This window comes from Pleurodeles waltl, chromosome 11 (assembly GCF_031143425.1).
Source record: "Pleurodeles waltl isolate 20211129_DDA chromosome 11, aPleWal1.hap1.20221129, whole genome shotgun sequence".
Classification (NCBI taxonomy): domain Eukaryota; kingdom Metazoa; phylum Chordata; class Amphibia; order Caudata; family Salamandridae; genus Pleurodeles; species Pleurodeles waltl.
The window spans coordinates 200,962,745-200,980,181 of record NC_090450.1 but is presented as its reverse complement, the minus strand read 5'-3'; the positions used below and the strand labels follow the sequence as shown (position 1 = coordinate 200,980,181).

The 17,437-nt window shown below is 44.8% G+C and overlaps 1 protein-coding gene across 2 annotated transcripts in view; it reads left to right on the top strand.

Annotated features, from left to right (window-relative positions):
- ITM2C (integral membrane protein 2C) overlaps positions 1-17,437 on the top strand; it is a 188,236-nt gene that overhangs the window by 140,719 nt on the left and 30,080 nt on the right. For both annotated transcript variants that reach the window (XM_069213407.1, XM_069213408.1), the window contains exon 4: positions 12,017-12,127. In XM_069213407.1, the coding sequence (XP_069069508.1) occupies positions 12,017-12,127 (111 nt within the window). The remainder of the gene's footprint in view (positions 1-12,016; positions 12,128-17,437) is intronic.

Here is a 17,437-nt window from a genome sequence, read left to right as displayed (position 1 = left end):
TGCCCAGCGGTGCACCGCCAGCCTGTTGGCGGTGCTACCGCGGTCGTTCGCCCTGACGGTTTTTACCGCCAGGGTTAGAATGACCCCCTCTGTCTTGATATGTGGTCTGTCTGAGAGCCAAAAAAACAATCACATAGCTCCTAATAAGTGAACAGGTTTCTGTGAGGAAAGCCGAATAAAATGAGTACAACAATGTGCAGGCTGTGATTCTTGGAAATGACAAGAAAGGGACAGATGTACATTTATATTTGGTATTGAAATAAAGAACTGCCCGCAGTGAATTTGTTTGGAAGAAAATGTTTTTAGAAGAGTTAATATCCTTCAACAATAAGTTACTAACTTGTAGCAGCAAATGTTATTGTTTAATAAGTAGTTAGCGAAATAAGTGCCCAGATCATCACTACTGATTCTTGCAAAACACTTCTGTGGGTTTCAGTTGTAGAATCACAACACCACTTCAAAAAACTGTCATGGTTTCGGGCGGGTCTGATCAGGACTCTGGTTGGGACACCCCTTGAGGTCACCGAATATCCTAGAGAGGTAGTGTACTGGGACAGAAGAGCAGCTAAAGGCATACATGGAAAGGACAGCTATGGACAGGCACAGGAAACAGGAAAGTAAAAGCAGAGCAACCCTTGTTATAACAAACAGGAAACGGATTACTAATGTACAAACATGCTGGGGTTGTACACAGAGTAGAGCGTAGAACCACCCACAGTGACAGGGAATATCAATGCCTCTGTGCAGTTTGCTCTTACAGATAGTCAACCTGCCAGCCCCATAGAAAGGATGCAGCAGAAGTGATTCTGTCTCTGGACCCTAGAGCACAAACAAGGATAGTACTTACATACACACGACAAGCTCTTGTTGATCCAGCTGGAAACACAGTGGCGATTCCTGGAACAACAGCAATAGCACACTGTCACTGTTAGGCACGAAAGACAAGGTATAACACTAGACAAGGATGGGGGCTGGAATTGCCTCCTGGAAACAAGGAGCCAACCCCAGTACAAAGGAGGACACTTATACACTGGTGAAGACTGATAGAACACTTACCAGACACAAATACAGAGAGGAAACAGAAACAGAAGAGACAAACTAAGAGACAGAGGGAGTAACTGGGAACAGGCTCAGGCTGAAGCAAAGGCAGGACTAGGACTGGAAAACAGGGCGCAAACTTCTGGCTGGGACAAACAGACAGGACTGGAACACTGAGAGCATGCTCTGGCTGTAACAGGCAAGGACATGGCTGGAATACAGGGAGTAGGAAAAAGCAGTACACAGGACTGAGAAACAGAGAGCAGATTCAGGCTGAAACAAGGCAGGAGCAGGACAAAGAAACAGGGAGCAGGCTCTGGAACAAACAAACAGGTACAAGGCTAAGAGGTAGGGAGCAGACTCTGGCTGGATCAATCAGGAGCAGGGCAGAGAAACAGGAAACAGGATCAAGCGGGAACAGAACAGGAACAAAACTGGAACACCATGCGAGAAGGGGTCTGTAAAAAAAAGGAATTGAACTCCAATGCACGACGGGGATCTTGAGGAAATGCCTGCTTATAAGCAGTTTCAAGGTGGGCTGCACAGGAGAGGTCTCAGGTGTGTGTAGTTTCAGACACTTGCAAGTCCTGGAGGAGAGGATCCAGTGAAAAAGAGCAACTGGACTTCTCTCATAGAAAACAATGGGAAACAGAATCCGGGCTTTCCTGACTACCAGGCTGTGCATTATGGGATTTGCAGTCCCAGGAAGCAAATGTAGTACTATGCAAGTGTACCATGGAGAAAGGAGAAACAAACAGGAGTCAGCAAAGGACTCTAGATAAGTGTTTAAGGTGATTCCCAGGCTTCCCACAGTCCCCTTACAGCACCCCCTAGAAATGGGACGACAGAGTCGTAACAAAAGCCTTTGGTGCTCTAAAAGTCTCTAAACATTCGAGTAGATCTTTTTGGACATCAGACCCCATGTTCCATTGGTTAAAATGATTCCCCCAACTTTGAGTGAGGTCCAAAACCAAATATCTAATTACCACTGATTTGATGGCGTGTTTAAGGCAGGCTTAGCTTCCACGAGATCTTCCACATGTTGTTGCAGTTTAGGAGAAGAGGTTCGAGCAGTAGACAGGCCCCCAAAGTCAAAACCTTGACGACCATTTTCCATGTTAGTCAGTAAGGGGCTAATTTCCCTATACCTTGGGGCAGCTTCCAGGTCCAGAGATTCCGAATAAGCCTGGAAAAACTGCTCCTTAGTCTTTTATTTCAGGTAAACAGAAGCTCTTTGTCTCTGTTGAGCTCTCTCTCAAGTGAAGGTGAAACAGTTTTTAAGATTGAACTCATCTGCGATTAGTGAAAGTCTCTAAGCAAATCTAGCTAAAATTGCCTTTATTTTTCCAACCTAACTTTCCTTGCACTGCAACTCAGTTTTTCACTCACCAAGATGTCTTGCTGCAAAAACAATCCTATAGTGTTCAGTGCTACAGTTTCAAAAATATAACCTCTAAGCCTTGCCTAAAAGTCTCCCTCACTCTCTTGCAACTACTTATAAAGCTATCCCAATCAAGCCAACAGATCAAAGAAAAATGACACCTCTAATGGTCATCTCTACCTTGACAACCTTTGGGCAAGGCCTCCTCTATAGTTGTAAAGTCCCTTACTCTTAAAGAAAAGCAGTGTTGCAGAATCTATTGGAAGGCTCTGCTTCCTGGGAGTGGGCTGCACTGAGAAGAAGGCCATTGATTAGAGAAAACTTTGAAGTTGGACATCTGGCCATCTCTTTCTGGAGGAGGTGGGTGTGAAAAACATGACTTACCTTTATGCCGTGGCAGTGGAGGTAGAGGAAAGGATTTAAGCAACAAATAAGAATTATATAAAAAAAATACATGTCTATTGATTTTGCTTTCACTACGTGCCCATGTGATGAAACAATTGCTTTTGTATGATTTTTGTACTACTACTTAGTAGAAAATTGGTTTTAGGCTCAAATGTTAACTTTAAAATTGCAGAAGGTATAGAACTCATGTGTTATAAGCCACTATAGTGTTTTGGGAGCAAGTAGAAAACCATTGGGATTTCTGATGTGGGAGGAGCATATGCAGCCACATAGTGGGTGAGGGCCTCCAAATGGGTGATAGCACATATTGAGCAAGGGCATAAAGTGCATATATAATATTGAATGGCTACTGAGCGGGTGAGAGGAATTAGAGTGGTCTTTGGGACAGTGATTGAGGGATACAGGGTATTGAAGTCACAGAGAAGTTGATGAGGTGTTGAGTAGAGTGTGAATGGGAGGGAACATAAAGGGTAATGAGGGCACACTAGGAGAGAAGCACCTAGCAGGTCAGATGCAGAAAGGTTAAAGGCACAAAAGGGTGATGGTATAGAGTTGGTGCATATGAGCAAGGAAGGGTGTAAAGAGTGCAACTGGTGACACAGTTACCATGCCAGTACAAATGAGAGTGATGGGAGATATGGGCCCACTGCATAGAGCTAAGCATTTTTTGCAAGGTGAATAAGATTTGCAAGAAGAAGATGGCACTGCAGTCTGTATCTTGTTTGCATGGTGCAGGTATGTCCGAGGAGATTGAAACACCTCATGCTGGAATGAGTTAGTAGGTCTGCAAGCAAGTGATGGGATTACGTGGCACACAGAGTGTACAGTGACAGAGTGTGTGAGAAAGACAGTATGTGAGGAGCACAGGTGTGTGTGAGGCTTCAACGAGTTAGTGAGTTGGCACAGAGTGAAATAGAGGGGCAAAAAGTAGGTGACAAGCGCATGATGAGTAAGTAATACAGAGGAGACAGTGGAACAAAGTGGGCCTGATTCACAAAGGGATTTTTATGTGACTTACTCCTGCAGTACTTCTGACTTACTCCTGGACATCAAAAATAAGGTAATACTAAAAGAGAAAGTCACCTCTACTCACAGCAAAATCTTGGTCTGTCTGCACACTCTGTTGGGGCAAATAATAAGCAGCCCTGGATGTGAAGCAGAGGGTGAGGGTCAGAAGCACTGTTGGGAGGTGTCAAAAACAAAAGCTGGAAGTTTAGCAAGATATAAGAAGCAAGTCCTCCAACATCAGAAACTTATAAGGAGGGACATTTGAAATAGTTGGCAGCTAGGTTGTCATTACAGTTTACTGGCTAAGCATGATTTATCCAGCTAGGCAACAAATAAACGGAGGAAGGATTGAAAATGTCCCGTTCCTTACCGATAATCTATACTCCAAGTTCAGGTCTTAAATGTCACAATCCTTACTCAGTGAGATGAAATCTCCACATCAAGAAATAGTCTATCTATTTAAGACAATTAACTACAAGCCTGGCTGAATTTTTCTTCCTACTTGAAACAAACATAGATGAAACTGCCACACATGACTTCTGTTTGTTCACCCAACACTGGGAAGATTCGATTGGTAAGCTAAGGCTGTGACGGGAAAGACATGACCTTAGTGTAATGAAGATTACCAGTAAGTAACTGGACCATTACCTCCCTGTCTGTCTTTCTGGTCCCAATTCCTACTGGGTGAGAGCATACCGAAGTAACAGAAAGCAACTAGAGAATACGCTAAACCTCAAGGATTCTGCAACAGCCAAAGTTGTTAATCAAAGGAACTTAAGAGTCATACAGAACAACATCAAGATCCCGTTCCCTAAGCTCTGGTGATGACCCACCTCCTGTCTGGAGATGTTATTGATTTAGTACCATGAGTAGAGAAGCACAAATGGGGGCCAAGCACATTCCCTTCATTAATGTGCCTTTCCACAATTGCCGAAGCAGCAGAAACCTCTGTGGTCTATCTTCATTGAATTGCATCTGGCAAGGATTTATTTTAGTTTTCATAAGGGAAAATAACAGTCTGTTTCAACCATTTACTTTGGTTTGAAGTTGATGGGTGTAAACCATGGAAAGATACTCCAAAAGCCACCAATAAAGCTTGACCCTTCCTGAAAGCAGATCATCTCCCTACATAGATTAAGAAGGCTATGTGAAGATTCAAAGTATGTAGGCAGGATCCTCTCTTCTGGAGAAGATGGTGATAGAAAATAAACTGGAAGGACCATATCCTGAGACTTAAAAATCTGAAAGCATTTTGGGTAAAAAAGAATAATTCAGCCTCAATATCACATTATCCTGAAGAAAACAGAGAGAAGGATCAGAGCACAACAAGGTGGCCATTTCACCTATTGTGCTCCAAGAAGCGATTGTCAACAAAATTGTGAATGATATAAACTTCAAATCAACAGAATTCAAAGAATCAAACTGTGTAATTGAAGAGATCTAAGTATTAACAGAAGATCCCTTAAAGGAATAGGCGAATGCACAATCGTACTATTCCAGAAAAAACTCTTAACACTGTGGATACCAAGGAATCCCCACCTGTACTTCAACCCATCTGAAGGCTCATTGCCTTGATAAAGTAGGCACCATCCAGACCCATTCAAATGTTATTTTCATGGGATCAGAAGGGGATGGGTCACAGGAATTTGCGGTACAGCAAGCAGAAAAAGATTTGCAGTGCTTTGCATATAATTGTACCTTACCTTGGCATCTAAATTGCTGGACTGAAGCAACTACCTCCACTTAACACCCCAAAGTTTGAAGATTCATTCTGTCAAGATCCAGACCCACAGCTGGAGGCAAGGCAGTGATTGCTGAGGTCTGGAACTAACCGGGGGACTGATCCATGGGAAAACCCAATGGGGAGGAGGTGCAATGATATTTGAAAATGGAGCAGAAACAAAGTTTGCCTGGGCCAACATGGGACCACCAGCAAGTCTTCTGACTGATCTGCCTCTATATTCTGCAGAACTCTTTGAATTAGAGAGATTGGGAGAAATGGGTAAATTAGCCCTTAAGGCCACTCTATTGATAATGTGTCCAATGTCCAAGCTGATGGAGATGGGATCCGGCTGTACAACCTGGGTAGCTGTGCATTCTGTTTGTTGGCAAAGTGGCCCTACCATGTGGAACTAAACCTTGGCACTACCTAGTGAAACACTCTGGGATGAAGAACCAGAGAAACACAGGATGGGGAGGTATGACTCAGTTACTCTATTACACTTTCTGCCTCCCTGGAAGATAAACTGCATATAGACTGAGTAGGTGATTTTCTGCCCAAATCCTAATCTTGTGTGTCAAAAGGTTATGGAAGAAGACCCCATCCCTCCCTGGTGAATCAAAAAAGCCCTAACCACCTGAATGAAGGCACCACTATTGCTGGTTTGAAAAAATGCAGAGCACAGTGCAACAGGCATATCTGGGCACCCTTCAACTCTTTCCAGTTGAATTACATTGACACAATCTGTAGTTCCACTTGCCCTAAAACTTCTTGTTCTTGAACATTGCCCCCAATCTTTCTCGCTGGCATTGGTTGTCATTACCTATGGAGAGGGGAGGAGAAATTACAAATCCTATGTCCAGTGACACTGGTTGCACCCACTTTGGGAGCTCCTGCACAATCTAAGACTGAAAAGGCACCAGGTGATCAAGTTCCTGCAATTCAAATGACCCAACCAAATGATCCAACAAATGATGTACTAAGGTAAAAAAGTAGACATACGTCCAAAGGATTCTAGCAAAGATAGATGACATGTCTCCTCTGACTATCAGCCAATCCATGACCCATTCATGTGGTTTAATGTATAAATACATGGAGGAAAGCATCTTTCAGATCTGTTGATGTAAGGTAATCCTCTTTCTTTAGTGGTGGCAGCATAGATTATAAGGTCAGCATTTCGAAATTTTGGTATGAAATGTTTACGTCCTTGAGACTGAATACATACCTGTACTGTAAAAAGAGCTTCTACACAAGGATGATGATGGAATAGCAACCTTTACCAATGTGATAGTCAGGGACTGGGATAATAGCTGCCTTCCTTGTCTAGCAATTTCTGAATGCTTCCCTTCAAAACTACTTGATGACCTAAGGGTCATATTTATGGTTTTTGCCACAAAACTGCACCAACACAGTTTTGCAGCAAAATCCCTAGCGCCATACCATCGCGGTACCCCTTTGCCATATCTATAGAATGCCACACACTGGTTCTAAGGCTAGGCTAGCGGCTAAAACAAAGACGCAAGCCGGAGGGTTGGTGGCAGTAGGTCAAAAGGCACTAGTGGGTCAGAAATTACGCTAGGCTGGTTAGCGGCAATTAATATGTCCTTTTCTGATGCACTAGCACCCAAATGACTCCTGTCTTAGTAAAGACAGGAGGCATGCCCACCACCCCAATGGCCAGCACAGGGGACCAATGTCCCCTGGGCAAGGCCTTAAGACCCAAAGCCAGGCTGGGGGGCCCTAGTAAGGGCCCTCCAATGGCACAAAACAATACTTACCTATACCTACCCAGGATGGGGTCTCCCATCCAATGGTGTCCCTCTGGTGTGGGTAAGGGTGTTGCTGGGGTTTGGGGTGGGCATCTGTGGGCCCATTCCACGGTGTTTGGCCATGGAAATGGGTCCACTGGTACCCTAACGCCTGGTCTGGCTTAGGTGATAAATAATGGTGCTGAGCATGCTTAGGCCATTATATGGGTCCGCCTACTCTGTAGGTGTCGTTTCTGCACCAGAGTGTAAATACAGCAGTGGGGGTTAACGTCATATTGTGGATGGGAATGCCTTCCTTGCATCTAGATAGCGCAAGGTGGTTTGCCACATCCACAGCAAGCTAACTCTAAAATTATAAAATATAAAAATGGAATTAGCTCAGCGCCGTTTTAGCGTCAGAATTATTGGTGCTAAAACGGCACACGCAAAGTATAAATTTTCCCCCTAAAACTCCTGGAAGATGGGTTTGACAAAAAAATTCCAATGATGGATCAGAAAAGTTCACTCATACTGTCATTGTCCCACCTACATTGCCCTTTTGCCTGCTAATTTTGGTTGCTAGATCAATGAAAAATATCTAAATCTGCATCACTCCTGACTTGGGGCTATGGAGCACTGCCACTGATAGTTGAAACCAGGCTTTGTCAGAAACAGGGTCCCCCAGCCACAACCTCTACCTCAAAAGGGCTGGACATTTATAAATGTTGAAGCTTGACCAAAACCCCTCTTAAAACCAATTCCCATTTCCCTCAAGGCAGGTTTGACTGGTGTCACAAGCTTCCTGTCTTCAAGGTCTCTTAGCTATCGTCTCCAGCTGATGACCAAAAACTTGAATTCCAAAGATGGAAGATGCAGGACTATGGGGGTCATTCTGACCCTGGCGGTAATCGACCGCCAGGGTCAACGACCACGGAAGCACCGCCAACAGGCTGGCGGTGCTTCCTGGGCCATTCTGACCGCGGCGGTAAAGCCGCGGTCAGAAAAGGGGAACCGGCGGTTTCCCGCCGGTTTTCCCCTGGCCCAGGGAATCTCAGCGCCGCCATGGGGACTCCGACCCCCTTCCCGCCACCCTGTTCCTGGCGGTTTTTACCCCTCGAAGTCCTGCCTGCTTTACTATAAACCGCTTCTTCTTGTGGTATTCGTGTGGCTAACCTGAAGACTTAGGCCCTGATTTATACTTTTTGACGGGTTAGCGCAGGTTTGTGTCAAAATAAATTACGCTAACCGGGTGGGGGAGGCGTAGGGGAAATAGGAGGTTGTGTGTTAAAGAATGGCGCTAGTCAGGTTAGAGTCAGAAAAATTACTCTAACCTGACTAATGTCATTTTTTGATGCGCAACCCCCATGGACATGACTTATGTCTTAGTAAAGGCAGGAGTCATGCACCCCTGCCCAATGGCCATGCCCAGGGGACTTAACTTGGCATGACCATTGGGCACAGTGCCATGTAGGGGGGCCCAAGATAGGCCCCCCATGGCACTTAAAAAAAAAAAAAAACTTACCTGAACTTATCTGGGATGGGTCCTCCCATCCTTAAGTGTCCTCCAGGTGTCGGAGGAGGTAGGTGGGGGTGTCCATGGGTGCAGGGAAGGGCACATGTGGGCTGTTTCCATTGCCTCTGACCATGGAAAATGCCCCAGAGGTCCCCTAACGCCTGCCCTGACCCAGGCGTTAAATAATGGCGCTAACCCGGCTTAGCACCATTATTTAAGGCTCTCCTCCTCCCATGAATGATTTTTGCATGGGAGGATAAATAAGGCGCTAATGCCTTAGAGTCATTTTTTGCCCGGGAACGCCCACCTTGCTTCTCATTAACGCAAGATAGTTTTCTGCAGGCAAAAAATGACATTAACTCCAATATTTTGACACTAGACAAGTCTAGCGTCAAAATATAAATATGGAGTTAAGTTTGCACCTGATTTGCGTAAAAAACAATGACGCAAATCCAGCGTAAACAAAGTATAAATATGCCCCTTAGTAAGCAAAGCACTTAAGCTCCAATCCCTCCTTTAGCTATACTGTGGGCCTTTGACTTTATCACCTCTGTGTCAGATTTACCATATCTTCCAAAAGATAGCACATCGAGAGAAACAAGTTGACCATCATTAAAATTACTATTTAAAAACCAGATGGCTGAATTACCTATAACTTAGAACCGGTGTTGGGAACTTGGCTTGTGACTGATTTTAGCCCATTTAGTGATTATAATGTATTGCATTGTATTAAATTGTAAGTGCACTTTGAAATGTGTGTAAACCATGATTGAGGTGGCGACTCATGGAAACAGGACCTGCCCAGGTCCATCTCTGGGCACTTGTGTGGCAAAAATCCTAGTCAGACAATTGCATTGCATACACACACCACACACCCACACCACATATACTCCACTATACCTTTACACTACCCCCATCCAATGAACTTTAAACACACTGTGAACCACTTGTTTTGCGGCGGCAGACCAGTGTGATGAACCTCTTGCAACTTGTTGCAAGTCACCACTGTACATGCTTACAGAATCAGAAAAGACTCAGCCGTCCAACTTGGAAAAGCCTGCAGTAGTCAAAATAGAGTATTTGCTCACAGTGCAAACTTTGTAGGAAAATAAGTCCAGATGCCCTAATTCTTTTTTAGGAGACCCCATCCATTGGCGGCAGCCCTCTTCCACCCAATGCGCTGTCCACTTCTATCCTTTGTGCTACTGATACCAGCATCTGGTGCTGTCTACTTCCACCACCAGCTCAATCAGTACATTAATTTGTAGACAAAAAGTGGCAGGCACCAATTATCTGACTGGAGGCTGCAGCTTGTGACAGCTGCAACATTGCTGCTTACCCCTCCCCAAACCCCCCTACTACATGGAGTACTATAAAAAAGTCTGTGCTGCTCAGTGTTGTAACACAAGAACCTGCTGCCTACAGGAATCAGCAGGACTTCACCTCATTATGAAGTTTGACTAAACATTTGTTCTATGCAGCAACAGATGAGGAAAGCAGGCCAACACACCGGTTCAGATCCACTATTTTGAACTGCAAATTTTACAAATTCATAACAATAGTCCTACTTATCCTCTTAATTGGTTTGAGATTACTTTTGTGCTGTATTTCTACTTTATTACTGGTTGATTACTGCATATATACTTTACACATTGCCTCTGAGTTAAGCTTGCTTGCTCTGTGTCATAGCTTCTAGGCTGTTAGGCTCATGTTAATTTAGAGACTTTAGTGGTTCACCCTGGCAAGAATTGTGATTATTATTTGAGGGTGGTTCTCACCCTCCTCCACTAATACCTCAGTTTCTTACATCATCCATAGAGGTTTGGGGCAGCAGAGATAAGTATGGCTGTACCTGGATTCCACTACCCAAATCCAGTTAGGGATCTAGGTCTGAAAGGGCATCCAGATACCTATCACACCGACCAAGAACCCATTCTAACATACACAAAACATCCGACTGATGTAACTATACACCTCTTTGATTTGTTTACAGGTTTTAGGGGGTATTTGGGCCTTCAAACGAACTTGGCAAAAGCCTTCATGATGGTCCTCTGTGAAAACTCCCCCTTATTTTGTTAATGATTATCAAGTTGATAGTGTACGATTTAATATTTGGGGTCTTTTTGGATAGTGCTTTTAATTGGGTTCACCAATGCACTTCCTTTGCTTAAAAATTGGGGATTACTTACTTGAAAGAGGTAATTAGATGTTACCCATTAGTCCTATGTTTTTCTATTTGGTCCTAGCCTGAGACAGGCTTCAATCGCTTGATGATTTCGAATTGCATAGCTTTAGAGTCAGGGCACTGGATTTCCTGTGTGAATTATATAACAAGTGGTTTCATTTGTTGGGGAAATGGGAGCTTTTTTGATCCCAGAATTAATTAATGTACGCGAAACATTGTTAAATCTCTATTCTTTGAAAGATGCAAGGAGGATAGGTTTACAAGAGAGTTTCGCAAATCTTTTGCTCCTAACTTCATTTTGATTTCCATCGCTATTAACAATTAACCTTATTTAACTTTTCGAAGCTAATACCCAGCACACATGTTTTGCTTATGGTTTTAGGTTAAACAATGCTCATTTTCTAATTAATTACATAAACTCTGTCTTTTAGAGGGAAAAAAATCACCTTTGTGTTCATGTGACAGTCGTTCTATACAATCCACAAGACGTATGTTTTTTGTAAATTGTATATGATAACAAGGAAACATCTTTTAGCACCGCTATTGCGTTCATTTAAACTTAGACAGACTAGACCAGCTTTTCTTTTTTTCAACAATTACCATCAATGTTTATCTGCTGTGTGATGGCCTGCTTTATTCAGCGGTCTATCTAGGAAATGAATGATAGAGCAGTCAGGATGATTTTTTTGGTAATTTTGTATTACCACTCCAATCTGTACTACTCAAATCCTATTGATGCACATGAACTTATATGTGTGTTTATTTTTATTGGTATATTTGCTATATGTTTCTTTTTATGATGCTGCTCCCTGTATCTTGCATAACAATGAATAAAGACTTTTGACTGACTGACTGATCATTCATACGAAGTGGAGTACGCATTAGGCAGCTTCTACCTGCTACATAGGAGGCGTTTTGGGTGATTGCTTTATTAGTTCATTTATAGAATAATGTGTTTTCGCTTGTCCTTGGTCCATGTCTCCTCCGAGTCAAACTCTTGTATCTGTTTTGTTCTCAGAGGTTGACAGCCTACCATGACATTGCTTTGGATAAGTGCTATGTCATTGAGCTGAACACTTCTATTGTGATGTTGCCACGAAATTTCTGGGAGTTGCTGGTCCATGTGAAGGTAAGTGTCATGGCTCGTCTTTGTTGTAATATTTGGGGGGTAAAACTGCTATTATCAAAAGCAAAAAGGCTTTGGACATAATTTGTTGTCAGCTACGATGTTGATATGCAGATACTAGTTAGGGTTGAGCCCGCGAGTGCATGCACTAGCGCATGCACCTCACTTGCGAGACTCTGTTGTGTACAGTAAAGGGCACTGAGTCCACCTGTTGCACACCATTTCTTGGTTTGCATGGCACTCTTCTTTACAGCCTCGTACTTCACCAAGGCAGGCCTGATATTATTTTCGTTCCTCTGTGTGGAGCAGGGACCAAGCACTGATCGTTTCAACTTAATTAGCACCCGTCCAGTGTTCCAAGGTACTCTTTTGTTCTTGTTAACTACTAGGGCTCTGCAAACAGAAGGTTTGTGACTGGCAGAAACGGGCCCAGCAGGACAAACAAAATTGCATTTTTTATTTTTTAAAGCTAACTTTCTTTTTCTTTGCTAAGTCGTCTTTTCTCACTTTCCATTCATCTTTTGTTTTTGCTCATAGCTGCTCTTTTTGAAAGACGTCTATTACCTTGTTCGAAATATTGTAAAGTAACATTGTTTCTTTATTATGTGTTATTTCTGAAATTATGTTTTAACGCATAATCGGGCAGTGCACCCTAATCCACCCCACTATAATCCTCCCCAATTCACCCCACTTTACCCCACACCAATCAACCCAACGCCACTAAAAACCGCTAACCCCAACCCACCCCACTATAATCCTTCCAACCCACCCCAATTTAATCTTCCCCACTCCAGTTCGCCCCCTCTAATCAAAAACAACCTGCACCACTCCCAAACAATATGCCCCATTGCAATCCAAAACAATCTGTCCCACCCCCATCTGCCCCACTCCAGTCTGCCCCAACCCAAAACAATTCGCCCCACTGCATTCTGCTGCACTCCAATCCAAAACACTCTGCAGCACTCCAATCTGCCCCACTACAATTCAAAACAGTCTGCCCACTCCAATCCAAAACAATCTGCCCCACTCCAGACCACCTCACTCCAATCTGCCCTGCTTTAATCCAAAACAATCTGCCCCACCCCAATACGCCCCCCTATCATCTGCCCCACTCTAATCCAAAACAATCTGTCCCACTTGAATCTGCCCTCCTGCAATCTTCCCACTCCAGTCCAAAACAATCTGCCACACTCCAATTTGCCCCCTTCCAGTCAGCCCCACTCCAATCCAAAACAATCTTTCCCACTCAAATCTGCCACACTTCAATCCACAACAATCCATAGTACTCCATCCCAATTCACCTCACTCTCATCCATTCTACCCCACTCCCATCCAATCCACACACCAGTCCAATCCACCCGACTATATTCCAATCCACCCCACTCAAATCCACCCTAATACAATCTCCCCCACTCCAATCTGTACTACTCAAATCCAAAATAATCTGCCCACTCCAGTTTTGCCCACTCCAATCCATAGTAGTCTCTCCCACACCAATCCGCCCCATTCCAATCCAAAACAATTTGCCTCACCCCTATCAGCCCCACTGCAATCCAAATCAATCTACCCTACTACAATCCAAAACAATCTTCTCCACTCCAATCCAATACATTCTGCCCCACTCCAATATGCCCCACTTCAATCCAAAGCAGTCACCCCAATCCAATCACTTCAACCACCTCACTCCAATCCTCTTAACCCACCCGTGTTTAATCTGCCCCACTCCAATTCACCTCACTCTCATCAAAAACAATCTGCACCACTCCAAAAGAATTTGCCTGACTGCAATCAAAACAATGTGCTCCACTCCTATCTGCCCCACCCCAAAACAATCTTCCCCCTGCATTCTACTCCACTCCAATCCAAAACACTTTGCCGCACTCCAGTCTGCTCCACTGAAATCCAAAACAATCGGCCCCACTGCAATCCAAAACAATCTGTCCCACTCTAGACCACCTCACTCCAATCTGCCCCACTTTAATCCAAAACAATCTTCCCCACTCCAATCCACCCCACTTTCATCTGCCCCACTCGTATCCAAATCAATATGCTCCAATCCAATCTGCCCCACTTCAATCCAGAACAACCTTCCCCGCTCCAATTCATTTCAGTCTGCCTCACTCCAATTTGCCCCACTTTAATCCAAAACAACCTGCCACACTCCACCCTGCCCCACTTCAATGCCTGACAACCCACTCCAATCCAATCTACCTCACCTCACCACAATCCAGTTCACCCTACCTCACCCCACCCCACTCCAATCAACTCCATCCAATTTATCCCACTCCAATCCACCACAATCCACCCCACTACAATCCAGTCAACCTCACATTAATCCATCCACCCATACCAGTCCAATTCACCCAATCCAGCCCAGTCCAATCTACCCCACTCCAGTCCAATACACCTCACCCCAGTTCAATCCCTCCACCCCACCCTACCCCAATGCACTCCTGTCCAATCCACTACACTTCAGTCCATTTGACCTCTCTCCAGTCTGATCCACCCTGCTCCAGTCAGATGCACCCTACTCCAATCAATCCCATCCTACTCCAACCCATCCCATCCCATTCTAATCAAATCCAATCAACTCCATTCCAGTCAAGTCCACTGCTACCCAATCCAACTCACTCCAATCCAGTCTACCCATACCACACCACCCCATTCCATCCAACTCCAATACAATCCCTTTTAATTCACCTCACTCCAGTCCAAACCAGTCCACATTAATCCACTCTACTGCAGTCCAATCAACCCTACTCCAAACCACCTTAATCAACCCCACTTCAATCCAGTCCATTCCTCTCCAATCAATCCACCCCTCACCAGTCCACTCATAGCAATTCAATCCACCCAACACCAATACAATCCACCCCACTCCAATTCAACCCAACCCACGCCAATCTAATATACCCCACTCCAGTCAGATCCACCACAATCCACTCCACTCTAATCCATCCACACCATTCCAGTCCACCCAACCCAATCCATTCCACTCCACCACAGTCCAGTTACTCCATTCCTATTCAATCCACTTCACCCAGCCCAATCCAGTCCTCCCTGCCGCTATCCAGACCACCCCAATCCAATCCACCACACTGAATCCAATCAATCTCACCCACCCCACCCCAATCCACTTAATCCACCCCACTCAATCCAATCCGCCCCACTCAATTCAATCTGCCTCACTCAAATCCAATCCACTCCACCCCATCCGTTACACCCCAATCTGATCCACCCCTCTCCAGTCCACCCTAGTCCAATCCACCCTATTCCAATCCACAACACCCCAATCTAATCCACCCCAAACCAATCCACCACACACCAATCCAATCCACTCTCTGGTCCACCCCTCCCACCTCATCTAATTTCAACACACCCTCCACCCCACGCCAATCCACCCCACTTTAATCCACTCTGACCCACCCCACTCCACTTTAAACCACCCCACTCTACCCCAATCCACCCCACCCCATCCCGGTTAAGTCCAACACACTTCATTCCAATCCATCTAGCCTACCCCACTCCAATCCACCCCACTCCAATCCAATCCACTTCACTGAAACCCACCCCACTGCAAACCACCCCACCCCAATCTAATCAATCCCACCCCATTCTGGTTCAGTGAACCCCACTCCAATCCTATCCATCAACCCCACTGCATTCCAATCCACTCCATCTCTATGCAATCTGCCCCACTCTAATCCACTCCAATCCACCCCACCCCATTCCATTCCACCCCACTCCACTCTAATCCACCCCGCTCCAATCCAATCCACCCCACCACACTCGCTCCAATTCACCATACTTTACTCCAACCCACCCACTCTATCCCAATCTACTCCATCCCACCCCATCCCAGTTCAGCATACCCCACTCCAATTCATCCAGCCCCACTTCAGTCATCCACCCCACTCAAGTCCAGTCCACCCCATCCCACTCCAAATCCATCCCACTCCAAAACCATCCACCCCACTCCAAAACAATCCATCCCACTCAAATATTTACACCCCACTCCAATCCTGTCCACCCCGCTCTAATCCTTTCCACCACACTCCAATTCTATCCACCACACTCCAGTTCAATCCACCCCACTCAAGTCCAATCCACCCCACTAAAGTCCAATCCACCCCACTCCAGTCCAGTGAACCCAGCCCACCCCACTCCAATTCAGTTCACCCCACTCCAGCCAATCCAAATCACCCCACTCCAGTCCAATCAAATCCCCCCCATTACACTCCACCCACCCCACTCCAGTCCAATCCACCCCTCCCCACCTCATCACTGCAATCCAAACCACCCACCCCAATCCAATCTAATCCAACCCACTCAAATCCACGTCAATCCCATCGACCTCACCCCATTCCAGTCCACCCCACTCTAATCCAATCCACCCTACACAAATCAACTCCACACCAATCCACCCCACTAAATCTGCCCCACTCTACCCCAATCCACTCCACCTCACTCTTCTCCAATCTAATCCACCCCACTCCCTCAATCAACTCCAATCCACTCCACCCTTTTCCACCCCACACCACTCTACCACACTCTCTGCCACTGAACTCTACCCCCCTCTACTCAGGTCTACAGCACTCTACTCCTCCTACTCAACTCTACGACATTCCAACAAATCCATTCTACAACACTTTACTCCTCCACTCTGAAACTCCACAGCACTAACTTGTAGCCATGCTGAACAGCAGACACACTGGTTTACAACATGGCAAAACACATTGCCAAAGCCAGTAGTGTAGGCAAGACCAATGACTTTGCACTGCTTGTTTTAAAAAATGTAATTTACATATGTGGTGGGCCTTTGCTTCTGGTTTCCATCCTGTGTTGATATACTGTACATCATTGTCATTGCTACATTATTATCATTGGTACATCATCATTGTCCTTGGTACATCATTGTCATTCGTCCTTGACTTTGCATTAAAGCCCTAGGTCGGAAAATATTTTCTGACTATCATCAAGATACTTAGAAATAAGCATTTTTTTACTGCATTTCTTGGAAATATTTTTCTTTTCAAAACGTACTGTAGGCCACTTATCCTCACATGCTATTGCTCATTAATTAATTTCCTTTTTTCTCTCTCAATCCTCTGCAATCAATTTGATGTTCCCGCTGTGGTTGTAAAACCTAAGTAGCAAAGCAATGTCACTTGTGGTTGCACTCATTCCTATTTTTATATAAAACACTTTTTCACACAATAAACTATTATTTAATTCCTCCAGAATTTGCATAGTATTTAAGTATTTAGCTTTACAGTGATCTCAGCATTAGAGTTGAGCTGAAGTGGGCCTCAC